Raw genomic sequence first — 25,577 nt, 5'->3', positions numbered from 1 at the left:
AAGCACTACAAAAATGCTGAGGAAAATCCTGCTGGCATTTATAAATGTCCCGTGAGGAAACAATGTGTATCCTCAACACAGAAATAGGACCTTTCCTGCTACATTCATAACCATCAGGGCAACAGGACCGTTAGGTACAATATATTCTTTTTTTTTTTTTGGCAGTACTGAGGTTTGAACTCAAGGCCTCACACTTGCTAGGCAGGTGCTCTGCCTTGAGCCATACCCCTACTCTTTTTGCTTTAGTTATTTCCAGATAGTGTCCCACATCTTGATTTTGCTTTAGTTTTTGTTTTGCCCAGGGCCAACCTTGGACCATGATCTTCCTACCTATGTCTCCTGCATAGCTGGAATTACAAGAGTGAACCACCACATCTGGTTTGTTTGCGGAGATGGAGTCTCACTAAGTTTTTGCTCAGACTGGCCTTGAACTGTGATCCTCCAGATCTCTGCCTCCCAAGTAGCTGGGATTACAGGCACGAGTCTCTGCACCCAGCCATATATTCAAACGTCAAAGAAAATAGGATACTAGAAGGTGAAACTATGAAGCTGAAAATGTTTCGTTCTGCCTGCACACTACCCTGCTTTTATAAGTCAGAGAAGCCAATCTGCCCTTGAGGCTTTCATTCAGGCTGGGAGTCCTGGTCTCTGGACATGTTCACAGAGGCTTATAATACATTTATGCCAATAAGTCATGAGCAACCTTGGGTTATGGCCCCTTACTCTCTAATCCTCTGTAGTGATTTCCTAGGATTGCCATAACAAACACAGACTGGATCACTTAAGCAAGAGAACTTTACCTTCTCAGTTCTGGAGGCTCAAACTCCAACATCAACACGTTGGCAGGTTCAGTCCCTCCTGAGTGGCCATCTTTCTGTGGCCTTGTGGACGTTCTTCTGTGTATTCCTGGTGTCTCTTAGGAAGACACCAATCCTACTATAAAAAGGCATACCCTAAAAGCTGCACTGTAATTTAGTCAACACTTTAAAGATCTAATCTTCAAATGCAGACTTGTTCTAAGGTTAGGGCTTTGACACATGAATGGAGGAAGGGCCCAATTCAATCCTTAACTGCATCAATAAAAACAGGCATAATGTGGGCTGATTTGATGCGGACAAGAACATAACTTAGAAAATGCTTTCTGGGGCTGGTGGAATGGCTCAAGTAGAGCATCTGCTTAGCAGACATGAGGCCCTGAGTTCAAACCCCAGTACCGCCAAAAGAAAAAAATACTTTCTAAATAAGTCACCATATAAATGTTGTATTGTCAGTATTATTATTAAATGACATAAGTATTATTGTTTTTGAAAAATGATCAGTCACCTAACAAAACTAAGATTTCTTCATTTGTAAGAATTATACCATAGTGATTAAAAGAATGAATGCATCTAGATCCAAATGCTGGTTCTAGTTGTTAACCATGTGGCCTTCAAAAATTAACTTCTATAAGCCTCAATTTCTCTATCAATAAATTAAGAAAGAAAAAAAACCACACCTACCTTGTAGCATTGCTGAAAGAATGAGAAGAGGCAGCATTAAAATGTTGGTGACAGTACATGCTGAATAGATGATGGTCAGTGTGAACAGTAGTCAGACCTTGCTGGTCCTACTGCTGCCTCTTTCTCAGCCAGCAGAGGTCTCCAGCATAATCATGTGAGGATGAGCTTCCACATGACACAGGCACTGCAACTGCCAAGCTCCTCCAGGAATGGCAAAGAAACCAGTGAGAGAATCTCCGCCCTGTCTGAAGGCAGGAGAAGAAATTTAAAAAGCAAGAGAACAGGGAGTAGTGAGGATTCCATGGTAAAATGTTCCACACACAGGTGAGCGTTGTCTGGTTTTTTTTTTTTTTTTTTTGCTGTACTAGGGCTTGAACTCAGGGCCTTCACCTTGAGCCACTCCACCAGCCCTTTTTTGTGAAGGTTTTTTTTTTCTTTTTTTTGAGATAGGGTCTCATGAACTCTTTGCCCACGCTGGCTTCGAACCACAATTTTCTGATCTCTGCCTCCTGAGTAACTAGGATTACAGGCGTGAGCCACCGGTACCCAGCGAGCATTGTCTATTTTAGTGCTGGCTTCCCCTGACATCGCCCTTGCTTGCATCTCACTTTAGCCTGTTCTAAAGCTAGGTTAAAAGAAGAAAAGAAAGGAAAAAGAAAACCCATATATCACAGAGGTATAGTAATAATGATTTGGCAAATGTAAAGTTTTCTGAAAACAAGAAATGCTGCTAAATATTCAGTATTTTTCATAGTATTTGCTTATTTCATTTTTATCATGCATTAATACTCCATGCCTCAGTTTTGCTTCCACTGTAATATGGTTCCTTTAACCATCTTTTTCCAGACAAGCATACACCTCCAACTTCAATTATTCTGTCAATTGTGTTTTTAATTGTACTGATTTCTATTAACTACTTGTGGTATTAATGTGTTGATCTGTTCCTTCTTTTGAACCAATCATCTTTACACCCACCAAAAGCTGGAAAGGCAATTAAACTGAGGATGGTGAGAGTTATTCAAGAGAAATCAAAGCATAAAGGTAAAGAGAGAGGAAATACTGAGATAAAAAAGAGCACTGAGGTAAAAATACACATGTACTAAAAAGCACAGTACGGAAGCAGATAGACACAGGGGAAAAGAGGAGGTAGACAACCAATCCTGCTGGTGCCTACTCTCTTTCAGCACCAAGGACAGAGCCTCTGGGCAGCCGACCCAAACAACGTTCAGTAGGGTCCCTCCCAAATCCTCTAGGGAACACGGATGCATTGGGAAGCAGCTATGAAACATGCAGAGGTCTAACAGGGAAGCTGGGAGAATAGCTCACAAGTAATTTCACCTCAGAGACAAAAACCGAGGGTTTTCCTTCTGTTCCTTTCCATAGTTTCTGTGTCCTGGGAAAGACAAAGTTTGCTTTGCTTGGGTTTATCTGCTGTCAGTAAGTAGCTGCAGGAACTGAGGCACTAAATTCCACAATCTCCATAAATCAGAAGAAATTTTCAGGGTAAGTAATTTTCCTTTTCATTTCTAATTTAAGACCTATTATTTTCCTGGAACATTATTTGACTAGCTTTACTTCTCTAAGAATATGTATTAAAACTCCATGTTACTCTGATTTAAAAACCTGAAACCCTGAGGAAATGGTTTTCATTTTTTCCCAAGTGGTTGGACAGTAGAAACCTGTTTTCTTTTCTTCTTTTTTTTCTCCAAAAAACTGTGTCCTCATGAACTCTAGAAGCTGTATCAAGACAGAAGTAAAAGATAGGAAAATGAAAAGCTGTAATTATTCCTGGGATTTGTATGGAAGTTGATTGTATTCATCTTAAGGGTTTTACTTAATTGTAAGGGTCTGTTATTTTAAACTCCCCAATTCAGCACCCTGGTAATCCAGGGCTGAGGGTTTGGAGAGGCACTGTATTCAATGGTCTATTTAAAGCCAGGCTGTTTCCAAGTCAGACTCCAATTATTCCCAGCAGAGATATGTAGTACTTGAGATGATGATTGTGTATGTTTTCTTCAATGATGGTATATGATTTTGAGGGTATTGTTGCAGTTTAATTGTGGGCTTCCATTAGTTACTGCAGCTTATTGGATCAACAGAAGTTATTACAATTAGGCATTTGCTCCAGTTCACCCATTTAGTTTAATCAAATATCATCAAAATGCATGCACAAATAATAATGCAGCAATAGCAAAGTGGAACTTGAATTCTAAACTCATTCTGCATGCCTGTTTGCACTTCCCAGGTGAAGCACTTTGCTTACTGATAATAAAAGGTCAGTAAAATGTCTGTCCTTGAATAAGAGTGAAGAACAGCTGTTTGACATGACCTTAGGATCTCTAATAGCCAAAAAACAAGAGACAATGTGAGAAAGAGTCTTAGTCAGGCACTTGTTTATTTATAGATGAGGATTTTCAATGATCTGTATGGCTGTGAGCAGTGAAAAGGGAGGTTGAGCAAGGGAAATACTGATGGTATCCAAATAAAAAGCTGCTTATAATGGAATATACATTAAAGCAAATAACAAATTGCTCTACCCAATATTTAATTTCTAATGCACTGAAGTTTGTTATCAATTAATATTTGCTTACTGATTACTTTATCTCTGATTGGAATAACAGAATCCTCAGTCTTTAAGATCGTCAAGGATAGTCAGGGGTATCTGCTTTGCTGGTCAGGTTTAATGAGAGGGAAAAAACATATTATCTTAGCTACTAGGTTTCAGTAACTAGCATTAACCAGCATTTTTCTCTGTACATTTATCAACAATGTAAATATACCCAAATATATAAACATGCACCGTATTTCAAAGCATTTGTGAATCTTCATTAGAGAAAATAAATCAGACATTAATTTGCAAGAAAAAAGTGCCATAGAAATGCTAAAGGCTACCTTAATAATAATGACAACACCACCCCCAGGCTCTCTTGAGCAACGTGCACCTGTATTGACTTCAAGCAGCTTGGTAAGGAGATGTGCACAAGACACCCTGAAGAAGCAAGATCTTAAAATCTGTCCCTAATTCAAGTTTGTCTGCCTCACCCCAATAACAAAGGATTTCAGAACATGAGCTCTAGACTCAAAGAGAATCAACTCCATCATTTGCTGGCTTATGATCTCAACAAGGCATTTAATCTCTCTAGGACTCATTTTCTTCATCTGCAAAAATGGGAATAATTATAGTATCAACTTTCCTCATCAGGTTATTGTGAGATTTAAATATGCTTATACATGTTAGCTGTTATAATTATTAATTTTATCAGGCAATTTAGCAAGTCTGGATGGAAGCCCAGACCAGAAAAGCTCTGGAGACTTGTTCAGGAGTGACAGAGTCAAAGATGATAGACGGCAACAGGCAGGGTCTCTAATCAAGACAAGATGTGTCATGGAAACTGCTACCCAAGTGCTTTACTCTGGGTTGAGGAACACCCATCTCAGCATCAAGTTCCATCAGTAGACACACATCAAATAAGTTGTTAGCTTTGGAGTTAGGGAGACCTGAAGTCAAAGGTTGGGTCAACACAGCCTCTAACACATATGTGGTCTTGAGAATTCCTGAGCTTCTCTCTGTCTCTGTTTTTTAATCCATAAAAAAAGGGTATCAATACCCTCCTTTAGGGCTGCTATAAATATCAAAATGAGATAATACACATGAAGTATTTATGCCTGGCATAAGAAGCAGCACAGACGTGACTATCTTCAGCAGATTGGGGACTCAAGATATTTCCGGTTTCATTGTGTTTAGTTTTTGCTTAATTCACTATCCTTTTGAAAAAAGAAAAAATAATTAAAATCCTATAATTCTGTGGTACTGGCCATTGAACCCATGGTTTCATGCAAGTGCTCTGCGACTCGATCCATGCCCCCAGCCTTTCATTGGTGTTTCATTTTTTTGAGATAGAGTCTCACTAGCTTCGCCCAGGCTGACCTCAAACTCACAATCCTCCTTCTAAGTAGCTGGGATTACAGACATGAGCCACCATGCCTCACTAAAAATCCTATAAATCTTAATGGCTGTCTATGCAGGTGCCAAAGCAGACTTTCACTCAGCACTGAGAAACTGAACATTAGCAAAGAAGATTATATGCCATAGGTCATGGGGGCTTGCCCACTCTCTATCTCTCTGCCTTTTAAACTAGATCATGTCCTCCCTCTAAGAGATGCTAGGACTCATTATAAAGACCAAGATAAACCACTTTCTTACCACCCATCCACTGTTAATGCCTAGCATTCTTTGTTGAGGTCATAGTAATCTCCTAATTTCCAAATCTATTAGAGTCTACAATTTTAGCTTATTTGACCCCTTCACCTATTCACACTTTCCTGTTTAAACCATCATACTTCAAGTGCTGTGTGCCACATTGTATGTGAAAGCAGTGATTCTCAATGGGGAGAATTTTGTCCCTTCACCCAAGAAACCTTAGGCAATGCCTACAAACATTGTTTGGTTGTCTTGGGGGGAGGGGTGCACTATGGGCATCCAGTGGGTAGATGTCAGAGATACTGCTACACACCCTACAATGCACAGGGAAGCCCTCCCACAATGAGACATATCCAGCACAAACAGTACCAAGGCTTTACATAGATAATTTCATTTAATCTTCACAATAACCCTAGGAACTGGTAATAATTTATTGTCACTGTGCTGATGAAGCAACCGTAGGTCATTGTGGATCACTTAGAGAATGGTTATTGAGTTCACGAATTCTTCAACTCTTGGCTTCTTCCTACCTGGGGCCAGTTTGCTACCTGTTAGCATATCCATCAGCAGGAGAAAGAAAAAAAAAAAAAGAAAGAAAGAAATAGCAGCCCAGCTCTGCGTTACATAAGCAAGCCTGATTTTTTTTTTCTTTTATAAATCTAAGCAGGAAAAAAATTGAAATCATTAGCTAAGAGGCAGAGAGCAGCGTGGCACCTCACTTATCTCTACTTTCTTCTCTCACCCCTACAACTCATCAGGAACTTCCTGGACAACCACAGCTTACCCACTTGCAACTATAAAGAATCTAAGACCTGAGACAGCACAATATGGAAAAAAGTAAATCTGAAATCCGTGCGAGCATGATTCCAACCTCAGGTTCAGATTTTATTTTCAGAGTGGAGGATTTCCCATCTCATAATTAGTCATGAACACTGAGCTGTCCTATTTTGAAGAAGCTGTCAGACCTCTTGGCAGAGTACAATGTCCAGCAATGGCAACAAACATGCCAAGGTTTTATGCTTTACTCTTACTTGACAGGTGAGCTGAGGCTAAGACATCATTAGCCAGCTGCAGACTCTAGGAAAGAGCAATTCTGGCCACTGCTGTCCAAAGTGGCTCAGCAATGAAAGGGAAGGTGTTTTCAGTCTGAGGCTGCATTGAAGGGGAATATCCTTGAACGATCAGAAAGCATTGTATTTTTCCAAAAGCTCTTGGCAACAGCAATGCTATCTCCAGGGTAGTGGCTGCCCTTCTCCAAATAATGAGAAAATTACAATTATTACCAAGAATTATTATTATGTTTTAAAAGATATCGACTGCAAGCAATGTGCCAAGATAAAGAACATTTTTAAAGCAATTCTCTGAATTCATTCCAAGTTTGTAACCCCTTTCTAATCATTTGTTCCAGGCTGAACTGTTTCAAAATGAGGTACATAACTAGGCCAGTCCCGATTCAATGAAAGGTGCAGATACCAAGATTGAGAGTAAATCCTGATCCCCACGCTGGCCTCTACTTCTGCTGGGACCTGAAGCAAAAGTTCCTATGGGAACCAATATATACACTGTTTATTTTAAAGTCATTACCAATAAACCTTTGAATAAAATTTTTAAACCTCTGCTTCGAAAAATAAAAAATTGTTAACAAGTTAGAAGGCCAGGTTTGAATTTAGGATTCCTGGGCCCTTAGGAATTCCATACAAAATAGGAATATACCTCTATCCTGCTTCAGGATTCTATCCTCTTCTCTCCTCATCTCAGTGGCACAGTGCCGACAAAGTGTCTGAGCCCCGACAAAGCATCGCTACTTGAGCCCAGGACCCCTACGTATTCAGAGCACATTCTACCCTCAGGGTAACAGCTCCACAGTGAAGCCTGTGATACCCTGGAAACAACTGGGCATAGAATTCTGTGATGGTTGTCACAAGGAGTGTGGTCTAGATGGGGGTGTAGTCTCTTAGTAGACCTGCTCCTAGGCACTGTTGGGAAGTATGCCAGAAAAGGGTATCTTAGTTCAGTCAGGCTGCTATAACAAGACACCATAGACTAGGTTGCTTTGTTAGCAACAGAAGTGTATTTCTCATATTTCTGGAGGCTGTGAAGTCCAAGGTCAAGGCGCTGGGATAATCAGTATCTGGTTCATAGACAGCTGTCTTCACACTGTGTTCTCACATGGTAGGAGGAGAGAGACTACTGGTCTCTAGGATCTCTTTTATAAGAGCAGTAGTTCCAAAGGCCTCCCAAAGGCCCCACCGCTTAATACCATCACCTAAGGGGGTAAGATTTCAACAGATGGATTTGGGGAAGATACAAACACTCAGATGATAACAGGGGCCCTATATAGCACAGAGCCTGGGTTAAGAGTCACTCTTGGACTGAGTTGTGGCTGAGACAGTAGAGTACTTGCCTAACAAGCACAGGGCCCTAAGCTTAATCCCCAGTATCTTTTAAAAAAAAAAAAAAAGAACAAGCTGGGGATGTGGTTCAGTAATAGAGTACTTACCTAGCATGCATGAGGCCCTGGGTTCATCCCCAGCACCACAAACACAACACAACACAACAAAACAAAACAAAAGTCACTCTTTACTAGGTTTCAAGAACACACTGTAAACTACAGAACTCATGTACCCTACAGACATGCAAACCTGGCTCTGAGAGCCCAGAGCCCTTTCTGCAGGATTTGCCCTACAGACCAGTGTCATGAGTACAGCTGCTGGGCTCCAATGCCTCTCCCACTCTAATTCCAAAACCTCCACAGTTTGAGCACTGGTTCATTCCAATGGGGTGGAAACATGACAGTTGCTTGGCTTTCAGATGCCAAACAAGGGTATGCTTATTCTGCCACTAATAAACCATAGGGCTAAGACATGCTACTCCTTTCTCTGGGTCTCAATTTCCCTGTCTAAAAAAGCAAGGGCATTGGACTGGGTTAGAGGTTGAAAACTGGTGAGTCACTGGTCCATAGATGAGGTATAGGAGGACTTTATAGGATTAAACATATTTAACTAGTAACTAATCTTTTAAAATTAGGAAGTTTCAAATAAAATTTCACACACGAATTTTTCCTAAATATAAAAAACCACTGAACTAGACCCCAATACTCTTGAGATTTTCTTCCACAATCTAGTCTCTCAAACCCACATACCCTATGTAAGGTGAAAGAGAAAATGGAAATGGAAGAAAGTCAACAGAAACAGGGAGATGGGGGGAGAGTTAAGTGCAGCAATGGAAGTTGTGAAGAAGGAAACAAAGAAAGGGTTAGGAAGCAAGAGAAACTAACAGAAAAGGGGAAATAGCTAATACTCACATAGTGTTTTAGGTGCCAGGCACGACTTTCAAAGTTGTACATATGTAACAGTTCATTTAATCCTCACAAAAACCCTATGAGATGGGTTCCATTATCCCTCCATTTGACAGAAGAGGAAACTGGAGTTCAGAGAGGTGGAGTGATATGCCCAAGGTCCCAGAGGCAGGAAACAGCAGAGCTAGGATTCTAATCTTGCAGCTTCCCAGCTTACTCAGAGTCCAAGCATGGTTCTTCCAATGGCCCTGCAGTCTCCCGTATCATGGCTTTCCACCCTGCCACTGCCTCACTCGGCACTCAGCCCTGTTGGCCTGCCTGCTAGTCTTCTCCCGGGCCAACCTGATCTGCTACTCCCACTGCCTGGACCATTCTCCCACCAGATATCTGCACGCGCTGCTTCCTTATCTCCCCCAGGTCTTAATCAGACCTCCATGAAGGCTTCCTGATTACATGAGTTAAAAGTTGCACTCAGATACCCACTCATACATACACAATCCTCTGCCACTCCTTACTCTCCTCCCTAACTTATTTTTCTCCAAAATGCATATTACAATTGAACATACCATGTCTTTTATCTTGTTTATGTTCTGACTCCCCTCTCCCCCCACAATAGCGGCTACATGAGGGGAGGAATTTTTACCTGTTTTATTCATTGCTATAACTCCAATTCTCACGACAGTGTCTGGTATGTAGAAAGCACTCAACAAATATTTGCTGACATGATAAATTTTAAAATGTATCCAAACACTCAAGTTTCAAAGAATGATTTTACAAACATTGTTTTCTGTCTCCTCCCAGAAACTCACTTGGGTCACACCCCTGCCTCTGGACTATGGCACCTCTCAGCCAGCTAAGTGGCCACATCAACTCCACCTGCGGGGCAGAGAACTCCACAGGTGCCAGCCGGGCTCGTGCACATGCTTACTATGCCCTGTCCTACTGTGCGCTCATCCTAGCCATTATCTTTGGCAACGGCCTGGTATGTGTGGCTGTGCTGAGGGAGCGGGCCCTACAGACCACCACCAACTATCTAGTGGTGAGCCTAGCTGTGGCTGACTTGCTGGTGGCCACCTTGGTGATGCCTTGGGTGGTGTACCTGGAGGTGAGTGACTCCCAGCACATGTTGCTCAAATGCCTGTACTTGCTTGTCTTCCCCCAGCTCCTGGGCTTCAGGGTTCAAAATACTCCCTGCAAAGATCTGGGAACTGGTGAAGGAAGGTAAACTTCTGTCATTCTCTCTTTAGTGATGGAGCTGACACTGTTGAAGGCAGCCCCTATCCATCCATATCAGAGCCAGGGAGCTGGGAAGAATTGTATTCTGTGTCTAGTATTCAGGTGATGAACTTGAATTATGGAACTCTCCCTAAAAATCCTCTCTATGATACAAGGGATTGAGGGAGACAGTCCAATGGGCATATTCATCCAGCTTCAAGGTATCTGGAGATAAGCACATGCCAGAGGGGTAGGAAGGGGGAAGAAACTATAACAAAAAAGAGTACTTTAGTGAATGAAAGGATAGATAGATAGATAAATAGATAGATAGATAGATAGATAGATAGATAGATAGATAGATAGAAAGAAAGAACATTCGGAAAATAGATCAGACTTCTCTTGATGGTTCAGTTGCCCTCCATCTCTCCTCTTTGCTCTCGGCTTACTGGCTGTCCATAGAATGCTACCGAAGTCACAGACTAAACCTTCAAATTTAGATTTTCCATGACTCCATTAATAGTACAGAGCCTTTGCCACTCAGATTATGCAGCAGACCCTGGAGAATTCTTCTAGGCAGAAGAATTTCTTAAATTTGGAAGTATTTTCATTTGAAAGTGCAAAATAGAGTCAGGAGGTGATCAAGACAAAACATCCATTTGCTAACAAAGAAATCAGGGTGCCTACATTCGTTCAAGAAACAGATATTCTTACCAGGAAAACATGCAATTACTACAGAGGTTTTTTTAAAACACCTTAATATGCTGTTAATATTTCTCCTCTGCACTAAGTGTCATTCTAAAGAGATATCCAATGAAGGAGCAAAATGATGCTATGATTAAGAGAAATTAAGATTCATCAAATTAATATTTCAGTTAATATTAATAGTGAAGGTGACAGTTAATTAAGTATGACATATCACAGAAAACCAAAAGCCTTGAACGTAGACTGCCTGTGCTAGTGCCTATATTAAAGAATGGCTGAGAACTAAAATTAGACTTATGATCTCAATGGGAGCACATCAAAAACAAAAGAAAGAAATCAGAAAGAAAAGGAAAAGAAAAAACAACTAGGCTAAATGGGGTAGCTCAGAGGTTAAGGGACCACTTGGGGTTGGGGGAGGAATGTATATTTATTCTTCCCAGTTAGGATTATCCTGATAGTGAAAAATCTTGCAATTATCTTGACTTTTCTGTCAATGTAATTAGGCTGAGTCATCCTTGAAGTCAGAGGCTATGTGTTTGTTCTCCTATAATCCAAACACACTACCTGGCACACAACATGTGCTAAATAAATATTTGATATATGAAGGACTGTAATTGAATCTGCTCAATAATGCATGTATTATATGTGCAATTCCTGCTTATACCATCTGCATCTATATTCATTGATACAGCAGACATTTGGAGAGGGGGAATTTATTATTTTGTATCCAATAATACCAAGAAAGAAGTGGTATTTCTGTTCAAGTGTTAGGCACTTTAAGTACTTCAAAAAAAAATGAAAATAAAACAAACAAAAAGAGCCAAGCCTATAACCCCAGCCTCAGAAGGTGGAGGCAGGAGGATCGTTAGTTCAAGGACAGCCTGGGCTACATAACAAGATCCTGTCTCAAAAAGACAAAAAGAAAGAAAGAAAACAAAAACCCAGAATATGTTTGTCAGTGATTAATAGCACCAACACTATCACCCTAAAGTGTTTCTATTCATCCTTATAGACTACAGGAGTCTTTAATCCACCAAAAAGATGAATGCCAGAAAGCAATGCAAGTAAAGGACTGCTCCTCCAATAAGCAGTTCCATTCCCTTGGAAACAAAACTTTTAGTTCCCCTCAATAAAACCACCACCAGGTTACTGTGTGTTAGTGTTCAGTAAGTAAGAGCACCATCAAATCTACATTCACACAAAACTTGATGGAACAGAGGCATCTCCAATGGGAATGGGCTCTGGTGAAACTCAGTATTTCTGCACTGCTTTCTCCAACAGCCAAGGGTCCAGCTTGCTAAAAGATAGGATAAGACTTGAAGCAGCCATCGTTAATAGGTAGTTATTAGATGCTTCTAGTTCAGAGGACCAGGCCTCCTATCCCAATCAGTCTATACTTCTCTTGGGCTTAAATGTTTACCTGTCTTTCCCTAGAGCCAGAGGAGGTGCCTAAATGAGGAAAAAAAAAATCATTTCAAGCTCTTATAAGGACTATGCATATATAAATCCACTTATATATAAGTCTCAGTGAAGAGAGAGTAGTAGTTTGAGTAGCTATTCTAGTCACTATTTGGTTATACCTAAGAGGAAAGGGTACAGTGTTGACCACAAGGATTGCTATGACCTTGAGAGCCCACAGGAAGATAGGACACTTGAGAAGAATGCTCTTTGGGACCAAAAGATTCACTAAGTCCATAGTCTCATGTGCTTTAATTGGAAAGCATCCATCTTCTCTGAAGGAAAATTGGCTTACTTTCCCCAACACTAGTATGTATGAGTTAGGAATGTTTGAGTTGTAAATATTGGAAAACTTGACTAGCTGTGATTTAAACAAACAAGGGCTACTTTTCTCACATTCCAGAATTCTGGAGGAAGGTGACTGTTGGTGTTAATTCAGCTATCCCATGGAATCATCATGGACCACACTCTTCTATCATTCATCTTCACCATCCTTGCAAGCTATCCAGCCTACTTCTTTCTTATACTATCACAGCATGGCTGCCAAAGTCCCCAGCATCATGGCAATATTCAAAAATAGGATGGAGTGGGGATGAGAGAGAGAGAGTATAGAGAGGCTCTAAATCCTTTTGGTGATTTGAGGCATCACCAAAAGGAACTTCCAGCTAACTGGCCAGCACTGAGTCACCTCTAGCTGAAAAGGAGGCTGGAAATGAAAAAAAATGGGTTTTATTAAAAAAGAAAATGTGTGGGTGGGAATTGCTGTAAAGTAGGCAATAAATTGTCACATAACAGTCTCTCCATTGGAATTCAATGGAATGAATAGTCATTCCAACACAGGGTCATTTTATAAGAATGACTCAGAACTGGAAGTCAAAAAAGAGGAAATTAAGTGAATAAAATGCAGGTGACACTAACACTTCCTGTGTTGGGCTGATGATGGTAGGCCCAACCATCACCAGTCGAGAGAACTAAAAACTGGTCTATGCATATCTCAGTTTAGACATTTTAATTAGAAGTAAGAGAAAGCCCAACTCCAATTAGATAAAATTATAAACAGAAAGAATTGGCTCTTCCACCAGGATCTTTAAAAGTCTTATGGTAGGGTGGACTCCACACATAGTTTGATCAGGTTCCAACTCCCTTTCTCTGCAGTTTTCTCAGCTCTGCCTTCTTTAATGCATTGACTTTATTCACAGGCAGGCAAAGGGCTGAACTATAGGCTTCTCTAGTGCACACCATGCAATCCACAGCAAGAGAAAACCCATGCCACAGAACTTCTTGAAGTATCAAGATGTATTCAACTGGACTGGCTTATGGCACTTTCTCCCAACTAATCACCAGTTAAACAAATTGGTTTAGCCAATAACAAATGCTGGTGAGGTGTGGGAAAAATGGAAACCTTGTACACTGCTGGTGGGAATGTATGCACACAGCCAACTATGAAAATTACTATGGAGGTGCCTCAAATGAAAAACTAAAAATAGAACTCCTATATGATCCTGTTATACCACTCCAGGGCATATGCCTGAAGGAGTGTAAGTCAGCATACAATAGAGACACCTGCACACTCATGTTGATAGCAGCACCATTCACAATAACCAAGCTATGGAATCAGCCAAGGTGCCCAACAACTGATAAATACATAAAGAAAATGTGGTATACATATACAGTGGAGTATTATACAACCATAAAGAATAATGAAATTATGTCATCTTCAGAAACATGGATGGAACTGAAGATCATGATGAGGCTTGACTCAGAAAGACAAATACCACATGTTTTCTCCCATACGCAGAATCTAGGTCTAAAAAAAAGAAAAGAACATAAAACGGGGACTACAGAAGAGGGAACCAGCAGGAGGAAGAAAGGGGAAAGAAAGACTGCAGAGTGAATATGACTGAAGTACATCGTATGCACACATGGAAAGGTCATAATGAAACTCATTTTTGAAAATTTGCAAGCAAGTTAAAAAAGGGAGCATTTAGAAGGTATAAGAAAGGACTAGAGCAGGGTGAACACGATCAAAGTACATTATATGTACATATCACAATGAAGTCCCTCACTTTGAGCAATTAATATAGCTTAATAAAAATCAGAGTGATTTAAAACATAAATAATAAATTTTAAAAAAGAGAATTGGTTTAGCACAGAGTATGTATTCCTTCCATGGAACACATCAATGCGCCAGGAATCTGGTGGATCCCAGTGGAATCTGGGGATTATTGAAAAGAGGGCACAGGGCAGTCAGTATTTGTGAACCATGGTCAGCTGCCAAGGGTATCATTCTTGTCACCGAGGCATGGGAGCCTGCACTTGAGTGCTGGAATCACAAAGTCGGTCACTGACACTTCAGAGTTCTCTGTTCTTAGGCCTAGCAAAGACATTCAAGACCGAAACCATGCAAGTGGTCTCACAGGCTTTCAGAGGGCTCCAGGGCTAGCTGTCTCTTTAATTCCATTTGCAGCATTTTCTGGTAAACTCTTTTCTTTGCCATAGCGAATAGTTCCATCTCAAGTTTTTAATTTCCTGCTTTACAGGACACAGTCTGTTTGGAGCTCTCTCTCTCCAAGCACAAACATCCCATTTTGTTCCACTTGGCTAAACATCTTTTGTAATGTTTAATGCTCTTATATCTGGACAGAGGGGGGAAAGTAAGCATCCAGAGGAACATTTGAAATACAAACAGTCCCCAACTTGTGATGGTTAGACTTAAAATTTTTTCACCTTTATGATGCTGTGCAGTAAAAACTATGCTTCATTCTTTTGTTATTTTCCTTTTGCAATACTGAGGACTGAACTCAGACCCTTGTGTTTGCTAGACAAGTGCTCCTACAGCTTGAGCCATGCTCCAGTCCCTTAAAAAACATTCTTCAATTTTTGAATTATGATCTTTTCCTGGGCTACACATATGTGGCACAATACTCAGGAAGGGTGCTGGGAGGCCTCAGCAAGCCATAGCTCCCAGTCAGCCACAAGGTTCTAAGGGGAAAGAAACAATACCGTGTTAATACTGTGTTGTTAAGCTATTGGACTGGACAGGCTGGTTGTATAGGTGCATTTTCAACTTCAATATTTTCAGCCTCTGATGGGTTTAGTGAGACATAACACCTTCATAAGGTGAGGAGCATCTATAATAAACTTGGAGTACTTGGGTGCCAGTATGGACAGAAAAGATGGAGGGAATAAGAAATACAGACTAGCGAACGGGTCATGGTGATAACATGCCTGAAATCCCACCAGAACTCTGGAGGTTGAGGCAGGAGGATTGTGAGTTGCAGGCCAGCCTGGGTTACACAATGAGGCCCTGTCTTAGAAAACCGAAAACAAAGCTGGGTGTTGGTGGCTCTTGCCTATAATCCTAGCTACTCAGGAGGCAGAGATCAGGAGGATTGAGGTTCAAAGCCAGCCTCGGCAAATGGTTCATGAGACCCTATCTGGAAAAAAACCTTCACAAAAAAAAGGGGGTGGTGGAGTGGCGCAAGGTGTAGGCCCTGAGTTCAAGCCCTGGTACCAAAAAAGAAAACCAAAAACAAGCTAGGCATGAGCCTATAATCCAGGCTACTGAGGAGGCAGAGATCAAGAGGATTGTGGTTCAAAGCCAGTCCAAGCAAATAGTTCATGAGACCCTATCTCAAAAATAACCAACACATGTAAATAATGTATACACATGTATGTAAATGTAAAAATGATACCTGTTGAAACTGTTCCAATAATTGGGGGGGAGCAATGGAGGGGATGAATTCAAGTATGACATATTTGATACATTGTATGAACCTTTGCAAATACTCCAATGTACCCCACTCAGCACAACAACAAGAATAAAAAAATAACCAACACAAAAAAGGGCTGGTGCAGTGGCTCAACTGGTAAAGTGCCTGTCTAGCAAGTGTAAGACTCTGAGTTCAAACTGCAGTATGCTAAGAAAGAAAGAAAGAAATGCAACAACAACAATAAAAAAAATCAGAAGGGACGGAGGAAAGGAGGAAGGAAGAAAAAGAAATGTAGACAAACAAAATAGAACAAGATGGGTTCAGTGAAGAACAGCAATGTTTATTTGAACCTTGTAATGATGTTGATTATTAAAACCAAAGGTTTTTAAAGGAGAGTTTTACCATAGTTAACCACCCCCCAGCCCGCATCCCCTCCTGCAGATGATAGCAATTTAATACCTCCCAGTGGAAAACATAAACAGGAGATTCTCACAAACCTGGGAATTTCATAATAGTCATAAACACCTAAAGCTGGAAGAGCTTGGAGATTGTTCTATTACCCTCCCTAAAGTGTGATCCAATCACAGGAAATCTCTGGGCATATCCTAGTGACAAGATTTCTTTGGAGCTAGGCCTTAGAATCTGGGTTTTTTGTTTTGTTTTGTTTTTTGTTTGTTGGTTTTGAGACAGTGTTTCTCTACGTGGCCCCTGCTAGCCTTGAATTATAATCCTCCTTCCTCAGCCTGAATGCTGGGACTACAGATGTGTACTCCACCACACCTGACTTGATGTCCATCTTTTAAATGAGCTCCTCCATCATGATGGCCTAAGCCTTCAGCAGCACTAAGCTAAACATTCATGACTGGGGCAGCAGCTTGTTAAGATATAGATCTGGGTCCCCTCAGATCTAGAAATTTCCAGGGTGGCTCCAGAAGTCTGTAGTAATTACAATAAGCCTCCAGCCCCAGGACAGCCCAAGTGACTTGGGCAGCCATCTTGTCATCTCCTCAAACATTTAGGAACCTCTAATCAATAAAACCCGCATTTTGTAGATGAGAGATTGGGATTCAAATAAGTGAAAACTCCTTATCGTGCCCCACAACAACACTTCCCCCTCAAAAAAACCGAAGTTTATACATGTGGCAAACAAAAATGGAGCAAAGGGCTGAGGGCGTGGCTCAAGTGGTTGAGCACCTGCCCAGCAAGGGCCAGACTCTGAGTTCAAACTTTAGTGTGTGTAGGAAGGTGGGGGGAGTTTACAGACATAATTCTAACTTTGCCCCTCAGATATCTCCCCTCAAAGCAACTAAAGACTTATCTCGTTAGAGCAGGAATTCTTAACCATCTTGAATGCAGTCACCAACCTGACCTTAAGCACTTTCTTCAGTCACCAGTGTTGGCATCACCCCCAGCAGAAGAAATCTTTCATGTCACCAGTAGAAATCACAGGTATTGATATTTTCAACTCACACTATGATTGTTGCAGACATCTTGAAGTATTATTTACACTCATCATTACTTCCAAATTAGAGGAATTTGGGGCCTGCCACTTGTGATGTAACGAATTGATAAAGAAGTACATATACTTAAAATACTTTATATTTCAATATAATTGGTATTCTTGGAAATTCATTGTGTTTTTTAATTTATGCATTTAAAAACATTCCTCTGAGAAGGGGATCATGAGGCCAAAGAGATCGATTGCATAGATTACTAAAGAACTAGGCAGGGTGACACAAGCACATTATCCCAACAGAAGGAAGGCTGAGGCAGGAGGATCCCAAGTTCAAGGCCAGCCTGAGCTATGCAGCAAGATCCTGCCTGAAAAAAAGAAAAGAAAACCTAGGGAGACTGGGGATGTGGCTCAGTGGTACGGTTTTCCTAGCATTTGTGAGGACCTGGGTTCCATCCTCACAAGAAAGGAAAGGAGAGAGAGAGAAAGAGGGTAGGAGTGAGGAAGAAAGAAAGGAAGAGAGAGAGAGGGAGAGAGAGAGAGAGAAAGAGAAACATAGTCAGGTATTGTGGTGTACCAGTAATCCCAGCACTGGGAGGCTGAGACAGGGGGATGGAGAGTTCAATACCAGCCTGAGCTACATAGACTCTGTTTCAAAAAAAAAAAGTTTAAGTAGCCCTGTTTTAGGGACATTTTTGAAGATAATGTTATGCCCCTCCCTCCCCCCAAGACCAATGTTTCCCAAACCTCCCAGGCAGTAAGAATCACTTGAGAGACTTCTTATTTGGAATGGAGCCTGCAAGTCATTTGTTTAGCAAAGGCCTGGGGTGATTTGGGAAATGCAGCCTTAGGCTGTGTCTGTTGAAAATCAATAGCAACTTCAGTACCTGAAGACACTTTGCTGCTTACTCCCACCTTCTGTATTGCCAAAGGGAGTTAGTTATATTCATTAGCAAGTGAGAGTAACACCACCTGGCTGCCTGTAATTCTGAAGTGAGTTATTCATTAGAATTTAGGTGAAAGAATCATGTCTCTAAAGGGCCTTAAATCCTTTTTTTTTTTTTACTTTTTTCTGTTTAATTTCAAAAATCACCTTACCTTTCATGTTCTCACGATACTTTATATTTACCTCACTGTCAGCACTTATTACATTATATCGTAGTTATTTTTCTTTTCCTTTTTCTTTTGCGCTGTACTGGAGGTTGAACTAAGGACCTCATGCTTGCATGGCAGGCACTTTATCATTGAGCCACACCCCCCCCACCCCGTCCATATTTTCTTAGCATCTATCTTTTGGGCCCTCAATTCCCCCACACCCGTTCATAAAGTACTCTCCCTGGCCCCCCAACACCCAACACCCATGCACTATATTCTGAGGCCCTGGGAACAAAGTCAGATTTAATTCATTTCAACACACCCATCCAAGCCAGTATCAGGCATGTAGTGGGCACTCAATAATACTTTCTATCCATCAGCAAATGGATAGAAAGATGTCAAATTTCTTCCCTGTGATGATAGTAGAGGAGTATTGTACACTTCTCAGCAGTGGTGTGCCAAGATATAAACCTTTGCAAGGCAGAATAGTCATGGTTGATACTAAGGGGTTGACATTCCAGTTCCTTTTACTAGCTAGGAGTTCTCAAGCAAATCCCCCCTACAAAGATCCCCATGTATCTGTAAGCTGGGCATCACATTTATTTCACTGGGTTGCTATGAAATAATGTGTGCCGTTTTTTGGCATGTTCTTGGCACTTTGCTGCTCTTCACTGATCCCTTCCTATTACACTATTATTTACATGATGTGGAGGATGGCGGCACATATACATATATATATTTATATATACATATACACATATTTTCATTACAAGTCTCACCAATTACAGACTCATTTTAATGAGTAAGCTCCAGGGAAGGCTAAGTGATGGCATCTTAGTGGGAATTACTTTAATCATCTAATCAGGTTGTTTTCTTCTTGACACTTAGCTGAGATCAAGGAAAGAAGGGGAATTTTGATGGCAGATCCTGGCAACAAGGAAATGGAGTAGCTAGACTATAGTAGCATTGCAGAGGTGGCCTGGAAGCCAGAGAACAGCTTGAGTACTGTTCTCTCAAGAGGGGTACCACCGAAAACTGCTGTGTGTTTTTTTGCACGTAGGCCCCAAAGGCAGCAGTCATCATTGTCTTTTACACTGTTTTTGTTGTTGTTTTTTGCAGCCCTGGGATGGGACAATCAGGAAAGTGCCTCATTCCCCAGAAAGGAGAGATACATCTGTTACACAAAACTCCCTGACGAGAACATTATTTTCTGCTTTCTCCTGTGTCTCCCCACTTCCATCCCTTCTCCAACAGTTGCCCCTCCCTGGGTGACACTTCCCGTTAGCAGACATTAACAATCTATGTCCCAATGTCCTGTCTGCCTTACTAGCTGTGGCAATGTGCTTAACTTCACTAAGCTTTCTTTCTCTGTGCTGAAAGTAATAACAGTCCTGTGAATGCAAAAATAACCACTCTGCTTTAAAAGAAACATGAAAATAGTTTATTCTGAGCCAAATATGAATGTTTCAAGTTACCCTAAATGATGTGTTCTGCTATGAAAGAGGTGACATAAACTTTTATAGCCACGGAACATAAAAAGTCATAAATCAATATCTCCATCAAATTCATTGGTGGGGAAGATAGGTAGGTGGACTACAGCTATGTAGGAGATCTTTCCTATAGGTATCAGATGTTATTTTACAGCATTCTAAGCTTTGGGGTTGATGGAGGCTAGAGGGATGCAAAGCTTAGCTATGAATTCCAAGAGGTTTACCTAACAGTCACGAGAATGTTGGATCAGATAGGAAGGTTAAAAAGTAAATTGGACCCTCAGACAGCCCAAGATAATTTTGGCTCTCGACCCACAGCATTCCTTCTCTCCACAATCAGGATATTCTACTCTGCCAAAGTCAGTCTGTGGAATCTTTAGGATAGATGCGGCTTCTTCAGAGACCTCCAGCTCTGCAGTCCTCTCCCATGGAATTACAACCAACAATGGAAGCCATGTATGTAAAGTGCTTAGCAGGATATCAGGCACTTAGTAAGCATTCAATAAATGGTAGCATTTAGTATGAATACAGAGCATGCCAGAGAGCATTCAATCTTGCAGAATATATTTCCATACCTGGCCCACGCCCTAGGAGCCCAGCAAGCAGCAGTGAACAAGTAAATGTCTCTGCTGTTACTGAATTGGTTAAGTAACAGTCACTTAATCTAGCAAATTTGACACTCCTCACAACGCTTTAAGAGCACATCCAGTAACACACAAATTCAGTTTTCAAAATCTGAAGTTTCAAAGTTAGAGAAAATCTCAAATGAGCTATGTAGGTGGGTAACCCGTGGAGGCTAAATTTTCAATAAATGCTTGTGTTAGCAGTATTAGACTCTCATGCTGGTCTGTAGTTAGTGTGTTCAGAATGCCTTGCTTCTCTAGTGATCTTGGAAGTTCTTCAAGATTAGACCCAGTGATATACTTCTAAAACCTCTTACACACATAATATACAAACTAAATATTAGCACTTCACGAGTACTTGTTTTATGAATGCATGAGTACCCTGCAAGCACTGGGGTTGACTATTGTCCTAACTAGCCTCTCTCAACCGACACTACCTCAACTCACATACACAAACACTCACAGTTACACACACACGCACACACAAAGTAGTTTTTTCTCAATTTAAGGCATAAGTCACACAGTAGACATATGTTGAAATGAAATTTAGTATACCAAATTCAGCTTTTGAGAGAAGCTTTTATAGCATACAACTGTCCTGTGTAATGAGCAAAACTGTCTTTCATTCTCCTGCCTCTCTTAAATCATTGTGTGATTATCACTCTATAGATCAAAGTCCTCACAGCTCCCTTTTAAAAGTCTTTCTTTCTCAGAATTCCTATAAATTCCACTTAGGCCTATATTTATACAGAGTCAAATGGTCAAAATAACAGAAAGTAAATTTACAACCAAGGGATCAAAAATGATGACTTTTTACTTGTTTTAACTGTTCATTGTTGCTTTTAAACAAAAAATAATCTTTGGTCAGTGCTTCTCAAAATAGAGGCTGAAGATGACCAAATACAGAGATGAATGGGAAGCTGAAAGGGAAATAAACTCAAGGGGACAAAGTTGTTAGAGAAGGAGAATAGATAGCCTTTCAGGTCCTTGCTTTTTTTTGGTATAAAACAGAAATAAAGCAGGAATAAAAAGTAGAGACCTGGTCACATCGGAAGTGTCTTGGGTGAGAAACACTGGACAGTGGAACAGCATTGTTTTTATGCATATTTGGTCAATATCTGTCTTTTTCTTGAGAAACTACCTCAAGGTAGGATATCTTTCACTTTCCTTCCTCCCTTCTTAAATAGCTGTAGGGGTTGTTCAGGGGGACACCATAGCCACCCAGCTGTGGCCAGGGGCATAGATCTTTGCAAGCTTCTCTTTGAGAACCATGGTCCCCAAGAGTGGTAGCCTCACAGGCAGGAGACTGGCAAATGCCCAAAGCCTCGGGGCCCAGGAGTGGCAGCTTGTGGACATTGAAAAAGTGACAATCTCCCTGACACATCTTCTTGCTTTAATTAAGTTATGTAAAAGTCTCAAAAATAAAATACAAATGTGCTAGAATATAAATTGAGTTACCTAACTTCTGACGTTTTCTACGAGTTGCTTAGGGGAGGCCATGGAACTTGGACTCATGTGCAGAGGCCTGAGGTCAGAATCAGCCTCATCCATTCTGAGGGCCCTTTTCTATCCCCGGGACCCAGGCTTTTCCCACTGCTGGGCGATTAGATGTGGAGGCTGGAGTGGAAGGCAGTCACACTGGTGTACATTTATTTTATGTAGGTTCTTACAGATATTGTTTCAGGAGGTTTCCAAGCATTAAAACCTAAAGCCAGAGAGATTTTTGCTTTGGAGTTATATTTTATGGCAAACATGTTCCCTGGGTACACGGTGAACCCTCTACTATGCTTCAGAGAGGCAGTTTTGGGACAATGCACATTGGGCAGTCACCCAAGCTCTTTTACTACCAGCTGTGCATCTAAGGGCAGATACGCATCTCTGGACACATCACTTAACCAGAAGGAGTGTTCCGCAATCTGAGCTAGATCAGTAATTCTCAAACCTTGGCATGTCTACAGTGTTTACTTGAAAATGAAGACCCATAGGCCTCAGATCCAGAGACTCGGATTCACTAGGTCTATGGAAGATTCACAAATCTACATCTTTAATAAGTACCCCAACTGCAGACCACTCTGAGAAACACTGCACTTACTGATTTGGAAGATTCCTTCCAGCACTAACATCGTAACATTCTGCCCTTTCTTTAGCAATCAGTTTTGGACAGCCTGGCACTCCCTTGGCTCCTGTCTTCCCTATGGTAACAATCATGGTGCCAACCACAGGGAGCCACCAGGGCAGGTCAGCATCTATGCATAAGGAAAACAGGAGAATGGACTGGGTTGTTATTCCTTTGCTGGGAAAAACACTAACATTCTTCTTGTCTTTGATGCCCAGGTGACAGGTGGAGTCTGGAATTTCAGCCGCATTTGCTGTGACGTTTTTGTCACCCTGGATGTCATGATGTGTACAGCCAGCATCCTGAACCTCTGTGCCATCAGCATAGACAGGTAAGGATGGGACTCCCCTTCTAGGCTTAAGAGAGAGGTAGCCCTAAAAGGGGGAGGAGGAAACAGGCTATGCACTTGAGGCCCTGGGGTCACTTCCAAGTCGAACTTGCCACTGGTACACTTTTTTTCCTCTGTTTTTCTTTTTAACTGTGGTTTGCAGGTCAAAAGAAATCCTTGTGTCAGGACAGAAATAGTTATCCTATAAACTTTCGTAGCCTTTCCTCTCCTCTAGCCTCCTAAAGAGGATTCTGGGTTTGTTTCTTGACCATCCTTTGAGGCATCTGTGATTCCTGATTGCAAGGAAAGTGAAAAGGGACAAAAGGCGAGCTGACTGGGTTAACGGGAAATTCTGTAGTTGTTTTGCTTGTTTGTTTGTTTTGGGTGAAGGGAAGAAGGAGGGTAGGTGTGGAAAAAGAGACAGGCAACCATGGGTGTATTTTACAGGAGGGAGAAAAGAGAGTAGAGAGTAGAGAAAGGCAATTTTAGAAAGTATGGCTGTGATCTATAAAGTTCCCTTGTAGAAAACAAGAAAAACAAGTAAATTGTTCTTTTGAAAATTGCTTTTTGGTTGCTGGAATGAATTTCCACAATTTGGGCTCTACTCTGTATGTGTTCCACCTGAGCAACTTAACTTTCTGTCCCTAAAAGGGCCTGAACTCTCTGCCCCTGCTCTGGGTCATTCTGTTGCTCACTTTCCCTCTTTGCCATCCTCTCTTCTTTCTCCTATTCCCCACCTGAGCCTTAGATTTGCCACAAGACATCCCCAGGCCCACTGAGAGCCCTGGGGAAAAAAGGTCACTTTGGAATCTTAGGTCTTAAGGCTGGTCTGAAGCCAGTCAAGAGCCTCCAACCTTTTTTTCTCTGAGTCCTCAACAGCCTCCCTCTCCCCATCTCTTCTTGCTTTCCCAATAATGTCATTATCTACTCCATGGTTCCAACAGTTGACCCCAAATAAGATATGCCATTGATTGAGAATTTACAACATTGTTCTAAATTAACTCACTTCATCTTAACAGCTCCTAGGTACTATATGCCTTCATTTCCTCAGAATTAAAGAATTTGCCAAAGTAATGTTATTGGACATGGTTTACACAATAAGGGGAGACCTCACATGGAAGGGATAGGGCAAGGAAGAAAACCAAAAATTTGAATGTGGTTGATGTGCTCACTGCAGAGGAGTGAATATAGCAATCTTAAACTGGCCAAGGGCACTATGGGAAGGGGACTAGGAAGTAGTGAAGAGGTCTGGTAGAGATGAACCAATGTGGGTTGCAATACACATGTGCATGGAAGCAACACAAGGAATCTCCCTGTGTAGCTATCCTTATCTGAAACTAGCAAAATTGCCATGTTTTTCTTATTATATTTTATGTTTTTTCTTCAACAAAATCAGAGAACAAGAGGGTGGAACAGGTTCTGCCCAGAGGCGGGGGTGGGGGGTGGAGGGTGGGGGTGGGGTTAATGACGAAGTTGGCCCGAATAATGTATACACATGTAAATAAATGGAAAAATGATCAAATAAATTTTTTTTAATGGAACTGTCCCTGAGGTGTTAAGATATTTGGAAAGTTTTGCTCTAACAGCAATGGTTAGAGTTTACCAAAGGAAGAAGATGAGTAAGAAGAGACTGAGAAAGATAAACTGGAATGTGTTTTAACCATGAAGAGCTATTCATGCACATAGAGGTATTACCCTTAAAATAAATGTCACCAGACTACGATTGAAAAAAAAAATTTCCAAACTCACAACACAGCTGAAATAGGGCCATGTTAGGATTTGAATTCATGCCTATTTGACTCCAAATTAATAATCTTAAACTTTGTTTGTTAACCTCACCAAATCTCCACTATTCCCCTATCTTCTCCCCCAAATTCCAGATCACATTACTGCCTGGATATTCCATTGGCCCCTATAACACAAAATGTTTTCTAAAAAAAGTTTATTTTTAACATTTTTGTTAAAAAAAAAATCAAACACCAAGCCATACAGACTTGATGACCTCCCGTTGACACCATCTTTATCCCAGAATCTTGGGTGTGACTTGATTCCTCTCTCTTCCTAATCTCCCACACCCAAGCAATCTATGCTTACATAGATTCTAGTTTCGCATTTTCTTTCAAATTTACCTGTATTTTTTTTTTTTCTTGCTTGCTGTCCCCTAGTTATTTAAGGCTCCCATTACTTTGACCTGAACTTTGGCCACAGATTTTTGAAAGGTCTTTCATTCCCTCAGAGCTATCCCCCACAAGCATAGCCCTGATGTTCACTGCCCTAGTCAGGATCCTTTCATTCTCCTTGGTCTGTAGAATAAAAGTTAAAACTTACTCCACAGTCTGGGATTCAAAGTTTTCCACAATATGGCCTCAGTCCACTTTTCTAATCT

General features: G+C 41.1%; 1 protein-coding gene across 1 annotated transcript in view; it reads left to right on the top strand.

Annotated features, from left to right (window-relative positions):
• The first annotated feature begins 2,623 nt into the window (after positions 1-2,623).
• Positions 2,624-25,577, top strand: part of Drd3 (dopamine receptor D3) — a 48,220-nt gene continuing 25,266 nt past the window's right edge. Inside the window, exons 1-3 of the mRNA XM_074072380.1 lie at positions 2,624-3,002; positions 9,800-10,103; positions 23,082-23,194. Coding sequence (XP_073928481.1) covers positions 9,834-10,103; positions 23,082-23,194 — 383 coding nt within the window. The 5' untranslated portion in view covers positions 2,624-3,002; positions 9,800-9,833. The remainder of the gene's footprint in view (positions 3,003-9,799; positions 10,104-23,081; positions 23,195-25,577) is intronic.

Source organism: Castor canadensis, chromosome 5 (assembly GCF_047511655.1).
Source record: "Castor canadensis chromosome 5, mCasCan1.hap1v2, whole genome shotgun sequence".
NCBI classification, from domain to species: domain Eukaryota; kingdom Metazoa; phylum Chordata; class Mammalia; order Rodentia; family Castoridae; genus Castor; species Castor canadensis.
The sequence above is the reverse complement of the archived record's forward strand: the minus strand, read 5'-3'. Positions and strand labels throughout refer to the sequence as shown.